The sequence below is a fragment of the Eleginops maclovinus genome, chromosome 24 (assembly GCF_036324505.1).
Source record: "Eleginops maclovinus isolate JMC-PN-2008 ecotype Puerto Natales chromosome 24, JC_Emac_rtc_rv5, whole genome shotgun sequence".
Classification (NCBI taxonomy): domain Eukaryota; kingdom Metazoa; phylum Chordata; class Actinopteri; order Perciformes; family Eleginopidae; genus Eleginops; species Eleginops maclovinus.
This window is the reverse complement of record NC_086372.1, coordinates 3,453,149-3,475,536: the sequence shown is the minus strand read 5'-3', so window position 1 is coordinate 3,475,536 and position 22,388 is coordinate 3,453,149. Positions and strand designations below refer to the sequence as shown.

Here is a 22,388-nt window from a genome sequence, read left to right as displayed (position 1 = left end):
GAGGGTGACACAGCACTCAACTGTCACAAGGTCACTGAGTAACTGATCAAGTGATGAAGGAAAGAGTTTATGAAGTTTCTTCTGGTTGCTAATTAATTGATGATTGATTTTTATTTGGGGTTTAAAAACATCATTGTCACTTTTACATCAACAAAACATCCGAGTACTTCTCTCATCACTGCCATCACCGTGTTTGCCATGTGTCACACAACCTTATCATATGCAACACCCGAGAAGTATAACATCAAGCTGCCTGACACATGTTGGGATGATCTCACACACATACTTGAGTTGGGTGATCATTCCAAAAGTCTGTGCCGGAATAGAAAAAAGACAGTACTTGTCACTATGCTGTTTCCTTTGGGACGTCACACTCACTCTGGGGAAATGACTATGTTAATGATGTCGTTATATAACTGTAGTTATGAGGAAAAGCTTCAGGGTGTAGCAACAATATCTCATTTTGACCATTTGCTGAGCAGGGCTTGGTGAAGGCTCTATTCAAATGTCTTGCTGTCGTATGCAAAGTAGCTACAGTGCAGTTGTGACAATCTGAAGAGTCACAGAATATCAAAATGAAATACTGTACAGCGGAATAAAAGAGTGCTTTTTGTAATAATATATACATATGTGGGGTGTAAACAGATACATGTGCAATAAAATATTAATAGCTATGAATTATTTAACTTTGATAGAGATCATTAGGCATATTTCCAATGTAAGTACAGTTTGAGCTGGCTGGCAGGCAGTTCATCAGCAAATTAACAGTCAAAGATATAAAACACATTTACAGTCTTTGATTCTTAGTCTTCTTTGATTTGAATCTATTTTCAAAGCAGCAGAGAAATACCCTTTTATCAACAGTAGCCGACTAAATAGACAAGAATCCCCCCCCCCAAAAAAGGACCAAAATCCAAAGACGCTGCCAGCAATAGCTATTTCTCTTGCACTTGATTAAAAATGGATTAAAAGAACCACGGGGGGGCTTGTAATAAGAAAACAAGTAGAAGCAAAAAGTGAAATCAACCCTTGAGATATAAATGAAGTGGGTAAACAGCAAAGACACAATCAGGTCAGATGGTGGAAAGGATTGTAGAACGGGCCCTACATGATTTAATATCAAATATTCCCACAGTCACATTTGATCAGGCTTTAATGTTCCTTCTAACTTTATAATTGAGCTATATTAAAACTAGCAGGGCAGATTAAGACTGGGGGGCTTAAAATACAAAAATGAACAGTGTTAATTTACACGTTGTTCATATGCTACTGCTATAATATACCCTGCATGTTGTCTGGCGCTGGTCCCACGATGCATCGTTCTCTTTTTAACTGCTGCAAATTTTACCCATGAGGCACGATAATACAGTGGGTAGTTTCAGCCAAGCGATCTGATTGGTCAGACAGGCATTCCAACTGTGCTGTTGATTCCCAGGAAGCTCGGTCTGCTTTAATGGTTGCTGTGCCAACTGTTGGAGGCATAATAAGGGAGATGAGTAGCAATGTTTCTGCTGTTTTTCATTATCATGTAAAGAAAACGTGTCATGAAGTTTTTCGTGAATGCTGCGTACACACTTCCTGGATGGGCATGCTGCTAAAATGTGTGTGTGAAAAGCTAAAGGGGCCCCATTATTTATTACATTTATTGAAATGAATTTATTAGCTCAAATTCTTCTTTCTTTGGACAGGATCTGTGGAAAGCCCCTTCGAGCAAGGCATCTCCCCGAACAACGTGCCCTACTACATCAAGTAAGTACTGGCCCCGTACCACTAGTACACACACACATTCTGACCTAATTATTCAGAACTAGTCCCAATGATTTTGATATATGCACAACAATGGTTATTGGCCTGTCTAAATGTCATGGATGAGCATGAATTTCTAACCTGAAGTGTACTAACCTTGTAATAAAGGGCTGTTCGGTGCATTGGCACAAAAGTAAGTATCCAACCTGGCAAAAGTATTCGAAATAATGAATAAATACGTTGGTATCAAGGCAGGATGGGTTTATTTATACAGCACATTTCAAGTACTAAGATGTAGAGCTAGCATTCTTTTCCAAAATCACTCTTATAATCGTATTTATACCACAATGCAAATCAGGTATTTTTCTACCTTTTTCTAAACTCGCTTCTTCTTTTCCATTTTTCCATTTTAATGAAATACACACTCTCATGTTTTTGGCCTTGATACATTCATCCCTGAAGTGAATGTAACGTTGTTCTTTGACAAATATAATCCGGTTTACTGTACAGAGTGTCTCTCTTTTAAGGATACATTCTTTAATTCCTATATATTTCAAAACAATACTGGTGGATTCATTTTGATGAAATGTTCAACAAATGGATAGTCTTTTTAATAAACCACCTACGGCCTTTGTTTGAGTTCCCAAATAATGTGAGGAAGTATTACATGAGGTAGAAAAACAAGATGAAAGACTGCTATGGAAAGTTCAATGTGATAGATATTCGCTTTCAGTGTGTGCATTCTCAAAGTGAGACAACTGAAAACACTTTAAAATAATGATCCGGTGCATTTCTAAAAGTCAAAGTGTATTGTCTGTTTTTAACGAAGTGAGATGCTGCCAAAGTATTGACTTGTAATCCTTTGAGCTGGATTGATGCAGTGTTGCTTGTCTGCTAACTACAGTGTGTTGTTCAGCCCTAACGGTTGGCTTGCCTGGTGTCTAACATGCATCCAATTAGCCTGTCTGTCTCCGTTTCTCTGAATAATTCCTCCAACGGTTTGTCCTTGCACATTAAGCACATATAATGCTTCAGTAATCCGTTAATGCATTTATACATGTAGCCTCAGATAACATTAGGGAACCACCGCGGACGATCCTGGGTCAGAACATCAACCTTTGTCTTAGTTGTTCAGGTATATAAATCGTATGATTGGATGTTGAATAACAGTTCTATAATGTTGAAATAAAATGGACATTGTTTCCTTCATTATGTCTCAACACAAGCTTGCAGAGCAGTTGGGTTTCTGTGAATGCTGGGAGACTGCTCAGCACTCATCAGCAGATAGCATACGTCTTGGAGGTGGGGTGTGTTAGCACAGTAAGCTCTGTCTTGCAGCTTCTGCCTCAGCGCTGTAGGGTGCACAAACAGGCCTGGTGTTACAGCGATTAACGGACATACACGAGTGATAATTTGATACATTTGTTTTCCTGATAACCTGTTTTTTTTAGCAGTTTTGTCCTCATTCCTTTGAATAGTTTCGAGCAAGGTTATGAACGTTGAGTTCTGCACTTTGAAATAATGAAGAATTTACTCCTCTTAATAAAAGTTGTAATTATTAACAATAAGACGCACACAAGGTAAAGCATGTAGTTTAGAGTAGCTAGTGTTATATTTGCGTGGTGCATATATTCAGCTAGTGTGTTTGAACAGGAGAGCATCGTAAAATACTCACATTCAAACTCACTAAAGTAACTAACAAACTGAAATAAACCCTTAATTAACTGAGTTGAAAATGTGCAGACTCACCGTTTTTCACTACTGTCTCGCTACGGTTCACTGAACATTTGTGAGGACTATCTTCGTCACAAAGCTTCTAGCTCCATTTCCTTTTGCAATTACACAACACAGGTTTGAGGTGACCAGGCCTTTATCCTGTAATTGACACAGGCCTCACATTCCTTACCCATTGGTCAGGAGAACCCCACAATGTGATTGATCTACTTCACTTCCTGCTCGTTCTTCTGTGGAGAGATCCTACAGTAGTTTGCATGGGTTTGGTAATCAGTTACTAGCAGTTTGGTGTGTTTGAGTTAACACTTTAAATGTTTGATGCTGAATTAACTGCAATTGAGAGAAACACACTCACCAAAGAGAAAGAGAGGAGGAGCAAGGATAGAGAAGTGACAGATTCTCCTCTTCATGCAGTGAGAAAGCTGGACCCGACCTGATGACACAGATCCCGTGAGTGCCAGCTGACCACACACACACACCTGTCTACACTTACACACACACACACACACACAGCATGCACACATAATATGTAATAAAATATGGATTCACTTAAGTAACAAACTGGAGGTGTGGAGTTTGAAAGGTGTGGGTCTTTCCCGGGCTGGGTGGATCTAATGACAGACGTCATTGAGTTGCATCGAATAGTTTTGACACATGCAAGAGACTAAAATTCTGGTTACTTCTGTTGCTTCTCTTTTCAAAGGGCAATGGAAGCAAGCCCCAAAGTAAAACTGTGCGATGTTTCCAGGCGTGTCTGCATACATTTGGCCATATAGTGTCCATGCACGCATTGCAGACTTCACACACTATACACCCACACAGCGTGAAAGCATATGGCACACCAACTGCTTCTCGTGCACCTTCAATTATCTGCTTCTGGAGATGATTTTAAACTCAAATCCACCTTGCCTATCCCCTCCGTCCTGTGAGGGTGTGTTTGCTTTGCCTCACTGTGAGCATCCTCCCCCATGAGTGGAGTCAGTCTAAATCCACAACCTCCTACACAAACACAGTCAGCTGCAAAATGACGTCCGAGAGCCTCAAATCAGCAATCAGAAAGTTGTGTTGGATCCGTCCCTCACACACCTACACACTCTCAGGTATAAAGACACACTGTTGTGATGGGATGAAATAACAGTTGAGACTTGTCCTATAAATTACAGGCTGTTCAGTCAGTGCTGGTGCAACATAGCCTACATTTTGAAAGCCTTGAACACAGATTCCCAAAGCAAAGAAACCCCCCCCCCCCCCTCTCCCAGTCTCTTCTCTCCTGTGTTCCTTGAAAAAATCCCTTTTGTCTCTCCCACTTTTCCTCTTTCTTTCTATCGCTCTCTCTCGGCCTTGAACGTGGAAATATGTGTGCTTTGAAAAGCAAAGAGCCTCTCTCATTCGCTTCCCCCCCCTCCCTCTCGTCAGGGAGGTGAAAAACCTCCTCGGATGGTGTGTAGAGACTCCTTTGCTCTCAGAAACAGCGGGATGGGGGGAAGGGAGGCAGAGGCAGGGAGCCTGACATCCGCCTCGTCTAGCTAAACTGCATCAAGTTTCCAAGATGCAGAAAGGGCTAGACCAGAAGTGAGATGTGGTACATTTCAAAATAAAGGCACATACTATGTAGGGAAGTTCATTTTCTTTTTAACATAAGTCATATTTTAGAACCATCAACAGGGCTATGTCTGGAAACAAACACTTGGGGACTCTGGGGGGGGAAAGCACAGCATTTTTCTAGTGCAAGGTTTTATTTTGGAGGAGACCTGAAGCGGAAGCGGTCTCTGTTGCACTCAGGTGAATTGTCCATCGTGTTTCGCTGGCCAGTCCGTCTCTGCAGCCGCTGCCTTGCAGAGGAACACACACACACACATACACACACACACACACACACACATACACACGCACACACACACACGTAGGCTACACACGGTAATCTCGGACGCCTCTCTCCGGTGGTAGAGGACGCTTGGTTGGACCGCGGGGGTCAGGATATTTCCTCGGTTCTGCTCGGGAATCGGTTCATTTCTGCCGGACGCTGAGCGCTGTGATCGGCCGGCGATGCGGGAGCAGCTTCGGAAGTGAGTGCTGGGCTGGGGGCTGTTTATGGTGGTGATTAATAATGGTTATGGTAATTGTGCTGTTCGTAATGCAGTAAACCTGTTCTCACGGACCTCACAGTGGCTGTGGGTGTCCATGGCCAGCAGAGGAGCAGAGATATCCCCCATACTCAGCAGAAAATGCACAATATTTCACTGTTGTGCAGAATATGCGCAAAAACAGCCTCAAACACTGGACGTATGTGAATTGACATTTTATATTGGACGTTGGGAAAATATGTTCTTACTTCTAGTGTTCTGTTAATCCTCCAACATGCATTTCAAGTATGTTAAATAGGCTACATTTGGCGGATTATTCTGCAGCATGTCACAGTATTGAAAGGTATAGGTTTAAAATACATGTTTGCATATAAGAGATTGGGCTAATAGTGCATGCAAATAGGAACGGGATGTTAACACCTCCACGAAAAGGGAGGAAAACTATTGTTTTTGGTAGCCAATAAACCCAGCCAGCCCCTTTCTTCCCAGCGGCTGTTGATAGTGGTTGTTGCCGGGGAACCATGCGAGGTGCTCGGCCGGGTGAGGCTCCTCGCCCCGCTCCCCTCCGGATCCTAAAGTCTGAAGCCTCTTTTTGCACCGTTTCAATGGCTCGTCGCTGCCATGTTGGAATAAAAACAAGGGCATTGAGTGCCTTAAAGCAAACAGAATGCAAACGGAGCCCCGACAGGGATTTGTGATAATGTGTGCGTTGGCTTAGAGAAAAGAGCCGTGCGGAGCGGCATTGTGTCACTGTGTTGCATTCCTTCACAGCAACCACAGCACACACGGAGGTGCAAACACAATCACCTCCGTGCCAGCAGAGCAGCCCGGGTTGGATCAGTGCGCTTTTGCACAGTGTGTGTGCGGAGGTGTTTGCGGAGATTTTTGATTGGTCTATTTTCGGATGGGAAAATAACGCCAGGCGGTTTTATTTTCCCAGCGAAAACAGCGGTATTGAAGGTGCATGTGTGCAGTTCCTCCAGATCCTCTGCTGATCAGTGGTCAGCTGTACAGAGAGATGTGGTTGTCCTGCACTGATATGGCGTAGACCTATGCATGTGAGTGTGTGTAGTGATGGTGAAATGGGAGCAGGGAATGTGAGCTGGCTGGTACAGATTTTTGGCACCAATGTGATTGCAGGTGTGTGTGTGTGTGTGTGTGTGTGTGTGTGTGTGTGTGTGTGTGTGTGTGTGTGTGTGTGTGTGTGTGTGTGTGTGTGTGTGTGTGTGTGTGTGTGTGTGTGTGTGTGTGTGGGCACTGATTAAATACAGCTGATGGATATAAAGCCATAACACACAGATCCAACTGTAGTTGCTGGATGGTGGTGCTGACCTGCTCAGGCATGACTGTTATGGTGTGTGTGTGTGTGTGTGTGTGTGTGTGTGTGTGTGTGTGTGTGTGTGTGTGTGCTGTCTTTGTATTCAGTGTGGATGATTATTAACCCCAGGATCTAACTCATCCTGATGTGTGGTTTTTTGGGCACGTTTCTGCAGTCAGACAGAGGAAACTTTTCCACATTTGAGCTGCAAGCCTTTCCCGTTCAGGTGTCATGTTTTGTATGACTAATCAATTACACTGGCTCTGATTGCAGCATCAAGAAGACACTGTGATACTTCTGTATTAGCACATAAGAACTAAAGGAACTGTTTAAAAACAATACTATTTTCTTTACTCCTCAGGGGCTGGTATTCCAAATGATCTGTCTGGATTATATACATTTGCATTAAATTGATCTGATCTGACAATGATTTCCGATCCTAAAGATTTGGATTCAGTTTTGATAATTGATGTTGCAACTAAGGGACCAGATTAGAATATCTTTGAAAACGCCCCGGGGGATAATTAGTCTGCCCAGTAGAATAAGGAAACAGCTGCTTTATTTTCCATTATTCCATACACTCATCCCATACTGCATGTATGAGTCAGTTATTAGGATACATCTCATCTAATTCAAAGTGGTGTTCTCTGTTTTTTTAAATCATGAAAAATCACTGCTTGTGTCTAAAGTCAAACTCATTAATCGTTTGCTCTTGCTCGGTAGATAATCTGCATTCCGTTAACACACAAACATCGGATCTGTAGTGACGGTGATGCCGATGATAGATTGGGCCTGTTTCAAAAGGGTTGATAAAATCGCCAATGAGCTGTTTCACGAGGGAACAGTTGTTCCAAGTGTTATCTACAATCACTCATATTTACCAGTGGGTTTAAAGCCAAAAGCGTCAAAACATGTTTCTCCCTCCTTTCATGCAATTTCACGTTGATTAATCCAGAAAGCAGAGGCTGTGAAAACAAAACATTTGCCAAAGGTCATAAAGTAAAAAGCGGGATGAATTACACATCAGTTCATTCGGGTTCAATCATTTAGATGTAGATCCTTGACGAGTTTTAAATCTGTGCAGTCGACAGGCCCTTCATTTCTGTGCATGCAGACAAATAGATAGTTATTTTCACCTCAGTGCGACACCACTGTGAGTGATCTTCACAGTAAAAAGGACCCGCTAAAGATGGAACCCTATCAAAAAGTCCATGAAACTTGACCATATTTTTTTATATAGATACTTGAAAACCAACTTTATTTTTAATTTGGATCACCTCCCACACTGAGGACTCCATTAGCGGCCATCACTGTCAGACAGTCTATTAGTGGAGTCCATGAGTTTCTACAGTCCATTGGTTGATTGGGTAGTCTTGCCTATCGCCTACTCATCATTGAGTCATGCTTTGTTGTCTTTGCTCACTGATTGACACCTTTTGTGGTGTGTGTGTCTGTGTGTCTGTGTGTGTGTGTGTGTGTGTGTGCACTGCTGTAGGTATTACTGAAACAGAGCAGAGAAGATCAATCGACTGACAGACAGAACATGGTTTCTTAGCCTGCTTGCTTTTTGTGGTTGTAAATAGAGCTTTTTTGCCCATCATTTCATTGTCTCCGCTGCAATCCACAGGCAATATCCAACAAACACTCAGTGATCTGAAAGTGCTTTGTTTGTTTGTGCTCTGATGATTAAATGAATTCTTTCATTATGAAACAGATGCTTTATCATGATATTTAGCCTTTCCTACGCTATTGTCAGGATGCTGCTTGGCTGCTCCCACACATGTAGTTTGCTGATACTTAGTGTACATGTTGATTTAGATTAAGATGAATTGGAAACGCTTGAATTAGTTATACGTTTGTTATTACATTTCTATTAATAGACACATTTTTATACATCATGATTTATTTGGAAAACCAAGCAATTCTATGTAAAATCAGACATAAGCACACATTGATAGTTGAATCAGGCTCCATAGAAAGAAATCGACCAAGTCAAGAGTCAAATATCTCATAAATGATTTTGCAAATGCTAGCATGTCAACACGCTACAACATGACGATGAACCACATACCTCCGTTACATCAGCATATCAGCATTGTCAGTGCATGCATGTGAACTGTTTGCTCTTTAGACATCCAAGAGGTTTTTAGAACATTTACAATATGTGTTTCCAAAAACAAGACACCTCTTTTTATCTTGATTTATTTCCTTCTTGTGTTTTTTTTGTTTCGTTATTCCTTTAAAACAGCTATTTTTCTTCACTGCTTCTATCCCTGGTAAATGGTGGGCGGGGGTCGTGAATGTTGAATGCTGTTCCTTATGCTTGTCAGCTTCAATTAGGTTGCCCTCGAGCAAGGCAGCAGATCCACGACGGCTCCACCAGACTCGCCCAGTGCGCAGTAGTTTATCCTCTGACAGGTTACCATGCATTATCAACATGTTGGCTTGTCCTGGGGCCATGATACATTCTGGAGGCACAAAAGCATTTAAAAAGGAACAAACCATTAACCCCTAAGTGGGTGATGTGGCAGGTCAGGGAATTTAAAGCTCCATGTTAAAGCAATGATGTCTTTAGGGGGAAAGTGCATGTATTAGCAGCCTTATTTTGAAAACCCCTTAAGAGTGTTTCACATAGGACGATAAGAAAACTGATTTCAGCGTAATTCTGACATGTAATCACTTACACTTAGAACAGTCTTGAGTTGCAGCCCCAGTTTGTGCTCTTCCACGATGGCTAAAAATGAGAATGTATTGTGAGTGCTCCTATTATTACTTGTTGCTACTGAGCAGCTGCAGGTTCCCTGTCTTTCTCAAGGATTCCTGTCTTGTCTCAGCTGATTTAGGCCACTGAACTCCATCACTTGTCAGTTACCATCCCATATCTAGCAGCCACTGCGTATTTGACTCAGCGCGGCTAATAGGAGCATTTGTCCGAGTGGCCCTTGCTGAGTGACTGAGCTACTGTTAGTACAGACTCGGAGCTTTGAGGATTTTTAAGTAGCTCTTCACCATGGGACCCCTCTCCTCATTATGTGGAGTGGGATTGTGGGAGAGAGGAGAACAAGGGCAATGCGGGGGAAAAAGCAGCATATGGATTATTGTTTTGGCTGGTTTTCACACAAAGGTTAACTGCAGGTACGCTTGTGTGCCATCGACCAGACATGTGCTTTTAGCATCTGGGGAGGGGTGCATTTGTGTGACAACGCGCCTCAGGACTGAATTAAAAACCAGAAAACAGTGGAGGAGCGCTCAGCAGCACTGCATTTCAAACAGTCATGCTGTTTGTTTGGTTCACCATTTGTTAGTTTTCACCTACTGTTCACATGTATGTTGCATTCAGGTGGTAGTACTGTTTTGACATAGTTTTACTTGAGTATTTACATCTTATGCTATTTTATACTTCCACCTTACTGCATTTTTAGAGTGTGAGGGTGGTTAACTAGTTCTGACCCATGAGTAGACAACACTACAGGACACCAACGCTAGTTCTTTAAACCCCATATTCTGGGAAAGAAGCCTGAAGTTCTGAAGGCATGAATCACACACGTATTCCCTTTTGACTGTTTGTCTCACACACACACACACACACACACACACACACACACACACACACACACACACACACACGCACACACATTCACAGGCAAGTCTCCTGTGAGTGGCGAGCAGCAGTCACGAGGAGAGGATGTGTGAGGGGAGAATGACACAGCAGCCATGTATCCCTCCGTGTCCTCTTTCTTCCTCTCTTCCTCTATCACAGTAACTTGTCATTGTTCTAGAATATAGAAGAGAGGAACCAGGATTTAATGTCATGGTGTGGGATTTAAGGGAAGCCAATTCATCAGTGCCTAAGATCCGTTTCTGTTAAAGGCATGTCCTTTTGTGTTTATGCAGGCAGGGGCAGTCTCTTGACACTAGCATGATGTCCTTATGCTGCTTTAAATATTCACCTTCATATTTGACATGCTATCTAGAGTGTTTTATATGTCTATTTTACACAACCAGTGTTCTGTAAGTCCTCTATACATGAAGAGGTCTTTGGTAACTTTGGTTTGATGAATGTTGGACACATGTAGAAGGGTTAAGTGCTCTTTTTGGGGCTTAATATGAGTTTTGATATTATGAAAGGAGCCGAAAGCTTTAGTTTGAAATTTGTAACATCCTTTTTAAAATGCATGTCAGCTCAGTCAGTTTAAGGGAAAGGGAGGACGATTGAAAAAACACTTTCTGTTTAGTCATTTATAAAATACTTTGCTTAATAAAAAATGAAGCTTACTGTAAAGTTACTCATCTCGACCAGACATGGTGTGAATATGAATAATGTACAAACTTGAAATACATGATGTGATGGCAATGTTAGACAGTCATGGCCTTGGTCCAGGCTCCAAAATTTCAACGACTGGCTAGATTGACATTAACCAGACATTCATGGTCCCTGGAGATGTCACTTATTGGATGGATTGCTTTGGGTCCAGGCAATCATGTTCCCATCAGGAGGAAATGTAAGGACTTTGATGATCCATAGCATTTCCTCTGGGGTCATCATCCAATCAAGTATGTAATCATTCAACAATTAAATGTGAAACAACATGCTGTAGCTACACAACTGTGCTGGTTAGCAATTGTTAGCTTGCTGACGTGGTAAACCTCGCTGCTACACATCATTGAAGGAATGTAACACCATATTTTCTTGAGCATTAAGGGGAGCTTTAGGATGATGATGTGTTTGATCTACTCGACATCTGACCATTGCTTTTGTTTGTGTCCCTCCCCAGCCACCAGACCCAAACAACATGCTGGGATCATCCCAAGATGGCCGAGCTCTACCAGTCTCTGGGTGAGATGCCAGTTCATACACAGACAGAAATAATGGCGCCGTTAAGTCAAAAATATCCCTCCTCTTCATCCCTAACTCTGTTCTGTTTTTTCTCGTCCTTCAGCCGACCTGAACAACGTTCGGTTCTCTGCCTACCGGACAGCCATGAAGCTCAGACGCCTGCAGAAGGCTCTCTGCTGTAAGTGCTCTTTATATATAGGCTGCTATACGTCTCCTGAATGTGCATCACTTATAGTTCAAGTACGCTCTCTTGTCCATGATTGTTTCTCTTATTGTGTTCCAGCCCTCCTACACTCCTCCTTTGTTCTTCCTTTCCCTTTGTTTCCACGTCTCTTCTCTTAAATTCACCTCATTTGCCGCATCGTTCTTCCTCTCCATCGTCTCCCTTCATTTCCTCCTTTGTGTATTCTTTCTTCCTCCTCCTCCTCTTTTTCTTCTTCTCTGTTCTCTCGCCATCTCTGCTCTGATAGTCTACGTGTGTGAGTCGTGTGTGTTTACTCAACCTTCTGGTCGCTCACTGAGGAGTGTGAGCCGCCTACGAGCTGTTACAGTATGTGTGATATGTTATAGGAGAGAAGCTGGATAATGCTTTATAACACATAACACTATTTACGGAAAGGAGACTATCAAAATAAAAATCAACAGGTTTTGAATCACTTTAAAAATGTAATGGAAGCACTAGGGGTTTCTGTGGACACTTTGAAGTCAGCAGCTTCTGAAGGGGGACAGTTAGCTCAGCTGTGTGTCTGCTAACCCACAATCGTCTGTCTCTTGTGTGCAGTGGATCTGCTGAGCATGCAGATGGCGTGCGAGGTGTTCGAGCAGCACGCTCTGAAGCAGAACGAGCAGCTGCTGGACATCGCGCAGCTGGTCACCTGTCTGACCAGCCTGTACCAGCGGCTGGAGCAGAGCCACTCTCACCTGGTCAACGTCCCGCTGTGTGTGGACATGTGCCTCAACTGGCTGCTCAACGTCTACGACACGTACGTCAAGCACACGCACACACTAGTTTAGTGTGTTAGTGTTTCATACATGCTCACATGTTATTTGGTTTGTTTGGACAGTGGTCGCACCGGAAAGATCCGAACCCTGTCATTCAAAACTGGAATCATCTCACTCTGCAAGGCTCACCTGGAGGATAAATACAGATGTAAGTAAGACACACACACACACACACACACACACACACACACACACACACACACACACACACACACACACACACACACACACACCCCACACACACACACACACACAGGGATTCAAATGAGAGAGTGAATCATGTAAAAACTCACAGCCAGTCACGCCACAGCTGAGCATGAAAACAATGTCTCTGGGAATGAATTGGTTTCTCCAGGAAATAATATTCCAGCAGTGTCAGGATGTGAACACACACACACACACACACCACAGAGCTGCAGCCACATGATGTGAATAATAGAATCTGTAATCATTTGTTGAAGCTGTTTGTATAGCCACATTTATCCCAAGTTTTTCAGTTATAATTCAGCGGCATCTGACATCACAATGCTCACCTTGTATTGTAAATAATGAGATACGTATGTTTATAAAGAGACATGTTTACATACTTAAAGCAAGACAATGCACGCAGCAAATCTGATGTCTATCGCACAAAAAATTACAATTTTGGAGGTATTTTTCTCTGTGGTAACCATCTACACTCCCCACTCCTCTGTCCAGTCTTGTTCAGACAGGTTGCCAGTGCCACAGGTTTCTGTGACCAGCGGCGTCTGGGCCTCCTCTCCACGACTCCATCCAGATCCCCCGGCAGCTCGGAGAGGTGGCCTCCTTCGGCGGCTCCAACATCGAGCCCTCCGTCCGCAGCTGCTTCCAGTTTGTACGTCACACAAACTCTCTTCTTTCATTTTGAGTTAGCTCTAAGGTTATAGGCAGTCACAATAAATGCACTCATGCATGATGATAAGAGGACTGCAAAAGCCACAGTTCTTTTTGCACTGATGCCCGAGGCCGTCTTGATGAATCTAACATATCAGCTAGCACAGTGCTTCCAATGTTTGTCGAGTTAAAAAGGGCAACAGAACAGCACAAAAAAATGATAAAACCAAGGATTATAAAACAAGAGGGATAAACAAGTTCATGACTCCAGTAAACAGGGCCAGAGTAGGAGTCTGTGCATGGCCCACAGCCTGCAGATGATCCCTAACAGCTGCAGAGATGTTGCTAAAGTGGAAACAAGGACACATCTTACCTTATGTAGCCCTAAAACTGCTGCAGTTGGCTTAGCTTCATCCCAGCCGCTCCCTGTCATGAGGCAATGAGTGGATGTGGGCGTGAGACAAAAAGAGGGGCATTTCGGGGGGTCAATTCCATGGAAACTCCAAAACCCTGTAGCTCCCAGAGTCCCTGCTGAGGGGAGAGTGGTGGATGAAGCCAACATGTTGTCTCTGGGTGTTTTCCCTCCCTCTGTCCAACTCATTTCCTTGGGACTATTATTAGGCGGATTTATAAAAGGTTAGTTCTGTAGTTAGTATTTCTGGAACAGGACGCTGTATCCAGCATTGAGTCAAAATGTGTGTGTATCATAACTTCTTCCTGTTCCCAGGCCAACAACAAACCGGAGCTGGAAGCGGCCATGTTCCTGGACTGGATGCGTCTGGAGCCTCAGTCCATGGTGTGGTTACCCGTCCTGCACCGCGTGGCCGCTGCAGAGACCGCCAAGCACCAGGCCAAGTGTAACATCTGCAAGGAGTGTCCCATCATCGGGTTCAGGTGCATACAACCATAAAACATCACCGCTTTTCATTGGCACTGCAAATGTGCCTTAAAGAATGCATTTGTCCACATGTAGTCCTTTATTCCTTGCTTTCTCTGTTCTTTTCACTCCCACATCTCTCCTACCCTCGTCCTTTTGTCCTGACCCCCCTGCTTTCCTTCCCCAGATATCGGAGTCTGAAACATTTCAACTATGACATTTGCCAAAGCTGCTTCTTCTCCGGTCGCGTCGCCAAGGGACATAAGATGCAGTACCCCATGGTCGAGTACTGCACTCCGGTATGTTGTATTTATATTCCTGCCATGCATTGTGCATATGAACATTGTGAAAGTGGGAATTTTCGGGTGCCAGACTTCTTGAATAATGTTCTTCCTTTGGTTATGAGGTGAATATTCTAGGCCTATTTCAGCCAAGAGAGTTAAAGTGTGATTTATCGTGAAGAAGTAAATAAAGAAGCTGGAGAAAAAAGCGTCACTTCACTCGCTAGATGTGTGATTAAGAGCAAAAGGGCTTCAACTAAATTAGAGGAGTGTTCTACAAGGTGTGTATGTGTGTGTGTTTGCCCCACTTCCATGAATGAACAATGCCCCCTTTGTGCCCTGTCTCTCTGCAGACTACGTCAGGGGAGGATGTCAGGGACTTTGCCAAGGTGCTGAAGAACAAGTTCAGGACCAAGCGCTACTTCGCCAAACACCCCCGCATGGGCTACCTCCCCGTGCAGACCATCCTGGAGGGGGACAACATGGAAACGTGGGTGTCTCACACACACACACACACACACACACACACACACACACACACACACACACACACACACACACACCATAACAGTCATGCCTGAGCAGGTCAGCACCACCATTCAGCAACTAGAGTTGGATCTGTGTGTGTTATGGCTTTATATCCATCAGCTGTATTTAATCAGTGCCCACACACAAACACACACACACACACACACACACACACACACACACACACACAGATCATGCTAGGGAAAAACATGACACTGAACACCATAGAAGACAAGCATCTTTAGAGGATGGATAGTTAAGATGATGGGAATCCACATCATGTCTCTAAATACACATAGGGGGGGTTTTGGCTCATAAAGACCAATGATGAATCGGCCCTTCATGATTCAGCTCCCATCATGCCTTGCTGTGATGTGTCATCATCTATGTTTTTTGTCTTTCAGTCCTGTTACTTTGATCAACTTCTGGCCTGTAGACCATGCGTGAGTACCTATACACACACACACACACACACACACACACACACACACACATACACACACACAGACTCACAAAAAGACTTGGTTTCATTCTTTAAATCACACACTCATACACACAACCTCCACCTCCCTGCAGATCTGTGATTCAGAATGAGTCCCTCATGATTCTGACTTTAAGCTATAGAGACAGATCAGCAATCTGTGTGTAGTTAAAGTAACATTTACCAAGTGCTTTATTTTGCACAAGAGTCTGGCTGTACTGTACCACTTTAAAGGGTGATTGGATTATCCTGACTTTTCATTATTCATACACCTTTGTTTTGTGGTGGAAACTCATTTATTGGCTTTTAACAGACAAACGTTTATATTAAAAAGAGTCAAACCTTAGTTTCTCATTCAGTAAGTCCCTCCTGGTGATTTCCTGTTTGTGTCTCTCTGTGTCGCAGGCCTGGATCGTCCCCTCAGCTCTCACACGACGACACACACACTCGCATCGAGCACTATGCCAACCGGTAACACACTCATGCATTCACAGCAGCAGCTCCTCGCAGCGTAGACTCACCGTGTTGCCAACGGAAGTCACCTTCCCTGTGATTCCAGACACCAGAAACATGTTGATTGATGTGATGCAGAATAATGAATATGGAAGTCCCAGCACTCTTCCCCTCGCTGTGTTCATGCAGCCGTTAACTCACAGGGGATCGGCTGCCCTAATTTTTCGCTGACGCGTTTCAGGGGAACTCGCGTTCACCATTCTCCTTTTTATTCCACTTAATAGATGGTAAAGCTGATCCTTAAAGAGCTTTTTAAATTCTTTAATCACAACTGAGGAGTTTTTACCTCAGTAAAGTCACATAATTCTCATCATGGTCTATCTCAGGCATATTTAAGGCAATTGTTCGCAGCACAGTGAGTCTATATAAGTAATTTAGTCTGAGTAATCTTTAATCTTAACATTTAAGATGTGAACCAACTTTGAAGCACATGTCATATACAGCCAGAACAAAGTTAGTCTATGTTGATTAATATATAAGACAATTTAGTAGAAGGTACAGGAACCTAACTCCCATTTGTGTTTCTCCCATTTGCATTAAGACATTAACAAAACCATAAATGAGCAAATATCAGTGAGTTATTGTGATTTTAAGGTGAATTTCACATCTATATTCTGTCTAAACTACACTCCGTTTATTGCTTACACCTTTAATGCCTTCTGAAACAACAGCCCTGCAATAAAGGCTATAATATTTACTATTTGTTGGAACTATGATCTTATGTTTTCCTTATTTCACTAGTTTTAAAACCCCATCATGTAGAACGCAGCGTTACAGTAGGGATAACACACGCTGTAGAAAGAGAGTAAGTGAAGAAACAGCATGGGAAAGAGCCAGTGATGCATCATTAGGCGTAACTTTGCGGTACCTTTTAAGAGCTACAACTCATTCTAGATGAATATTGTACATATTTATGGCTGTATATGTCAGTGCTTTGAAAGCTTATTTATGCATGACGGTTGAGTCTTTTTGGGATACCTTGATAAACTATATTGTACTCTTATATAACCAGGCATTTTCCATGTCAATTCTTTCTTGAAGGGATAGTTTGGATTGTTTAAAGTGAGGTCCTTTGAACCGAGGTTTGACCTACAGTAGGTGCAGGAGGAGCAGCGGGAAGCAAAGCTATGCACTGCTGTGGACGGGTCGGCAGCAAAACATATTTAAGCACCTCAGAAAATAGGCCCACTTCACCTCAAAAATATCAGTTTAAGTGTACGTTATAGTTAAATAGTTTTACTGCTTTACAATTCTGTTTAACTACGCTTTTTAATCCTGCCAAAGTAGCAGTCCTTTGTCCTGCAGGGTAAAATCTGTAGGCTTTGAAGAGAACATAAAGGGTTCAGTTCCCCCTGTCTGACAGCAAGGTAAAGCAGTGAACATATTCTAAATATAGCGTGCACTTGAAATGATATTGATTTTTCTAAGCTTCCTGCAGGATCTCCTGTCTGTTTCTCCAAACGTAAGGAGGGACGCCCGCTATCTACTGTAGGAAGACTGAGGACGTACTTCATAAAAACCAGCTTCAAAACATCCAAACTATCCCTTGACATTGATATCACTGCAGGGGAAGAAAACTGAACAAAGATATACTTTGAAATGTGCTACAGGATTTTAATACTCGGGTAATAATGTCAAGATATCCCTTTGCATACATTATAACCTGTTAACCTGATAGAGATGCATTGGCTTCATGGTGAATAATCTATAATAGCATATGCTAATGCTCCTGAGATGACGCCTGTGCCATCCAGTTCACCGGCATGTGCTTTAAAACGTCATTAATAATGAACTCGGAGGAGAAAAACCCTCACTGTTTTGTAGTGCCACGCTGAGTCAATCAGAGCTGATTCAGCAGAACATCGCAGTGTTGTGCACCTGCTCCCAGAATGCACCACTCTGAGTCAATCAGGCAGGCAATCAATCCCTCATTGAATCAGTCAGTTACCTTCCACCGCTGGTTACTTTAAAGTATTGGTACTTTTACTCAACTAAAGGATGTAAATGCTTCTTTTCCCTCTGTGCATTCCTCAGTGTGAGGCCTACCCTCTGACCCCTGCCAGAGAGTGTTTGACACGACTCACTGTTGCCTCGGGATAACACACACACACACACACCCAGTGTTTAAATACACTGACAGAAACACATGCTGAGTCACACTCCCCCTGTCGCGCATAGATCTGTTGGCTTCCAGATAGCATGATTTAAAGGGAGGTGGTAGGGCGCAGCAGTAACATCATTAAGCCTGAAGTGAGCCTCCGAACCACGAGGTTATCTTGTTTCTGTAGCACGCAGCAGATTATGAGCACAAACACACACTGGCCTGTCACACTCCATCTGTTTAAACACTCACTGCCAAGCACCAAGCTTCTTTTTTTTTATCCGAGCTCTGATAAAGCCCCGAAATCTCTTTACGCTCCGGGCACACACTCCAACCACCAGCAACTGATCTAGTGGTGATAGCGACACGGCGATTTAAATCTGTGGCTTTTTGCTTCATCATGACAGAAGAACAGCGGGGAGTGTGTTTTACAAGGCTCGTCTCAAAGTTAGATTATTGTCTTTATAAAGCCAATGGGGGCAATTTGATTAAGAGGGCAAAACAATACTATTCACTTCCATTATGACGACTACATTTCAGAGACACATCTCAAAAGATAGACAAATTAAAACCAAACTGTCTTTAAGTCAGAGTCTTTTCTCTCCCCACATGACATACAGTATTATTGCAGTGTTAGGGACTGATGCACTACACATGAGTCTGCTGTAAATCAGTGTTTTAAAGGCTGTTGGACCATTAAGTCAAAGCAAACAGCAGTTTTACGTGTTAGTTGTCTGCCAGTTGCCACTTTTACAGGGATCCTTAAAGGCAATATAAGACAGGGTTAAGTGCAGAAGGTGCAACTTGAGTTTATAGTGCATCAGTTGTAAACACTATAAAGGAAAGTGCAGCAGACTGACGCTTACAGAGGGATGCACACAGGGTAAAAAGAGCCAAAGCAAAGGAAACATAGAGCCAACATTGTCCTTTAAATTGAGTTTTTCATACCCGTGTGCCACACACCCTGACCCTGCTCTGAGGCGGTCCGCTCCCTTCAGAACGGGCTGCCTGCTTGCCTGTAGTTCTAGTACTGACTGCTCTGTTTCTCCCCCCTCCGCAGGTTAGCAGAAATGGAGAATCGTAATGGCTCTTATCTGAATGACAGTATCTCACCCAATGAGAGCATGTGAGAACCGCTTTCTGTTTGATTGCATTGACCTCCTCACTCACTGATTGGCTGTGTCAACTGGCTCCGCCTCCTTGTTTACATTGGCTGGTTGTGATGAATGTTACATATGCTCACTGTTCTGGATACAACCTTATCTTGTGCTTTTTATCGTGTCTCTTTCATCACTTATTTTGACTTATGGGATGTGTGTATCAATTGAGAGTATTAGAAGATAGAATTCTTGATTTTTCCCTGGATTACAACGGTCCATGAACTATGTTATGTTATGTATTTAATATTCTAAGTCTGTGCTTTCTATAGTTAGTCTTGCTGCAAGTAAAGTGTCCCATCAGGGGCGAAAAAGATCAAAGTTCGTGCAGTACGCACATGGAATCTGACATGAAAACGTAACCCTGTAATTAAAATAGCAGCGTTAAATTATCTCCAGTTTTACACGTCAACTACTTACAACTCTAACTTACAAGTGGGATGATGAAGGGAAGGATGAGCAGAGAGCATCTAGAGACTGAGAGCTTAACACTGCTCCCATAATGAGTTTTACTTTCATGTGAGCAGTAATCTTCAAACGGCACACATCTGCAGCTCCTGCAGTGTTCACAATGAACGGGCTGAGGGCAGGGCAGTGAACGCAGCAGCATCTCCTGGCCCAATCCACATCCACACAAACACTTCCTAAAGTGTTCCAAATTTCAATCAAATGTCCAGAGGTAGTCCCCTCTGTGTAATAGGTTCTTCTTCTGTGGTGTGTTTTTCTGTTCCCCTTCAGCTAATTTATTTTGTCTCCATTTCTGTGTGTGTGTGTTTGTGTGTGTGTGTGTGTGTGTGTGTGTGTACGTGTGTGCAGCGATGACGAGCACATGTTGATCCAGCACTACTGCCAGTCCCTCAACCAAGGCTCTCCCCTCAGCCAGCCCCGCAGCCCCGCCCAGATCCTCATCTCCATGGAGACGGAGGAGAAGGGAGAGCTGGAGAGGGTCCTCAACGACCTGGAGCAGGAGAACATGTGAGTGATGGGACAGGATAAGAAAGTTCACTCTTACTGTTTAATACCCTGCATAGCTGAGTGTTTATTACTCCACGTGTCTCTGACTGATCCTCCTGCCGTCCTCTCCACAGGAAGCTGCAGTCGGAATACGACCGCCTGAAGAAGGCCCACGACAGGAAGGGCCTGTCCCCGCTGCCGTCGCCCCCGGAGATGCTGCCAGCGTCGCCGCAGAGCGCCCGCGATGCCGAGCTCATCGCAGAGGCCAAACTGCTGCGTCAGCACAAAGGACGCCTGGAGGCCCGCATGCAGATCCTGGAGGATCACAACAAACAGCTGGAGTCCCAACTGCACCGCCTCAGGCAGCTGCTGGAGCAGGTACACACGCACGCACACACACACACACACACACACACACACACACACACACACACACACACACACACACACACACACACACACACACACACACACACACACACATCACACTGGAGCAGGTACACACACATAGAAACACAGGAACTCACAAATTGAAGCATCCAATTAGGTAATAACTTCTTTAAATTGCCTGAAAATGTAAATGCCAATGTGTATCTAATGGGTGTGTGTGTGTGTGTGTGTGTGTGTGTGTGTGTGTGTGTCTCCCAGACGGACTCCAAGGTGAACGGTACCGCCCTCTCCTCCCCCTCCACCTCCTCGCAGCGCTCCGACTCGTCCCTCCCCTTGCTGCGTGTGGCCGCCAGCCAGACTACTGACACTATGGGTGAGAACACACACATCTTAAATCTGCTAATGCACTGTCTTAGTGTGTGCGTATGCGTGTGCGTGTGTGTGAGACCATGACTCAGCATTGGTTACAGCCGCAGGTAGTTCTAAAAATGGAAAACCCTTCTTCCTGTTTCAGGTGATGACGAGCTGTCCAGCCCCTCCCAGGATGCATCTGGGCTGGAGGAAGTGATGGAACAGCTCAACAACTCCTTTCCTCACAGCCATGGTACAGTACACTAACACCTCCGTTTCTTACACATGATATTTTCCAACAAAATCAAATCAATGGACCGAATTCTGCTATATTCCCTCCACAGTAGAAAATAAATGGATATTTTCTTGTGACTGTTGCCCCACTGAATGCTGGGAACTTTCCCCACATTTCTACTTCAGGGTGCCACAAGATCCACTTTTTATTGTACTGTATGTCCTATTCTGAAGATAGAATAATCAAATCAATTCCGAACCCTAATTTAATTACATTAGTCCTGAAATGAAGCGTTACCTGCCCCCCCCCCCCTCTTTCTTTCTCTCTATTAGCGACACAAAGCTGATTTATTTTTTCCTCTTTCTGCCTTTCTTGTCTTCCTTTCCTCCTTTTCTCCCTGAGCCAGGCGGAAGAAGGGGATACCCGTGAGAGGTTAGTGGCTCACCTTCCTCCCCTTCCCACCACTTCATCTCACATCATGCAAAAGCCGTGTTTGCACCGCTGTCAGAACAAAAACTCACAAGGCGATTTCATAATGCGAATGGCTGTTGCATTCGGTGCACAGAATAAACAACAGAGTGGGACGCCATGGTGAAAATCTAATATCTGTCCTCCCTCCCTTTCACTGCCTTTAATTTCCTTTCCCTCCTCTGTCTTCTCTCACACTGACGCCCTGTTCTCAATGTAGGAGTAGTGTGTGTGTGTCTGAGTGTGTGTGTGCACATAGACCAACATGTAGATTTGGGATGAGGGGATGTGTTAATGTCACACATCAGTTCACAATGTGGGGTTTACAATAACACGCAGGACATTCATCATATTGTTCTTCGAATGGTTGATTCCAATAATGGTTCATATAGAAAGGAGCATCAGAAATGTCCATAATGTAAGTTTAGTTCCTGTCGAATGTTTATTTTACAAAGCAGTCCATTGTCTCCTTGGGG

General features: G+C 43.6%; 1 protein-coding gene across 1 annotated transcript in view; it reads left to right on the top strand.

Moving 5' to 3' along the window:
* Positions 1-22,388, top strand: part of LOC134860813 (dystrophin-like) — a 157,881-nt gene that overhangs the window by 132,503 nt on the left and 2,990 nt on the right. Inside the window, 18 exon segments of the mRNA XM_063877636.1 lie at positions 1,689-1,749; positions 3,895-3,930; positions 11,658-11,719; positions 11,823-11,897; positions 12,501-12,702; positions 12,784-12,869; positions 13,421-13,477; positions 13,480-13,577; positions 14,304-14,470; positions 14,641-14,752; positions 15,088-15,224; positions 15,667-15,705; positions 16,149-16,214; positions 19,418-19,483; positions 20,331-20,489; positions 20,603-20,846; positions 21,117-21,231; positions 21,373-21,462. Of these exon segments, the coding sequence (XP_063733706.1) occupies positions 1,689-1,749; positions 3,895-3,930; positions 11,658-11,719; positions 11,823-11,897; positions 12,501-12,702; positions 12,784-12,869; positions 13,421-13,477; positions 13,480-13,577; positions 14,304-14,470; positions 14,641-14,752; positions 15,088-15,224; positions 15,667-15,705; positions 16,149-16,214; positions 19,418-19,483; positions 20,331-20,489; positions 20,603-20,846; positions 21,117-21,231; positions 21,373-21,462 (1,872 nt within the window).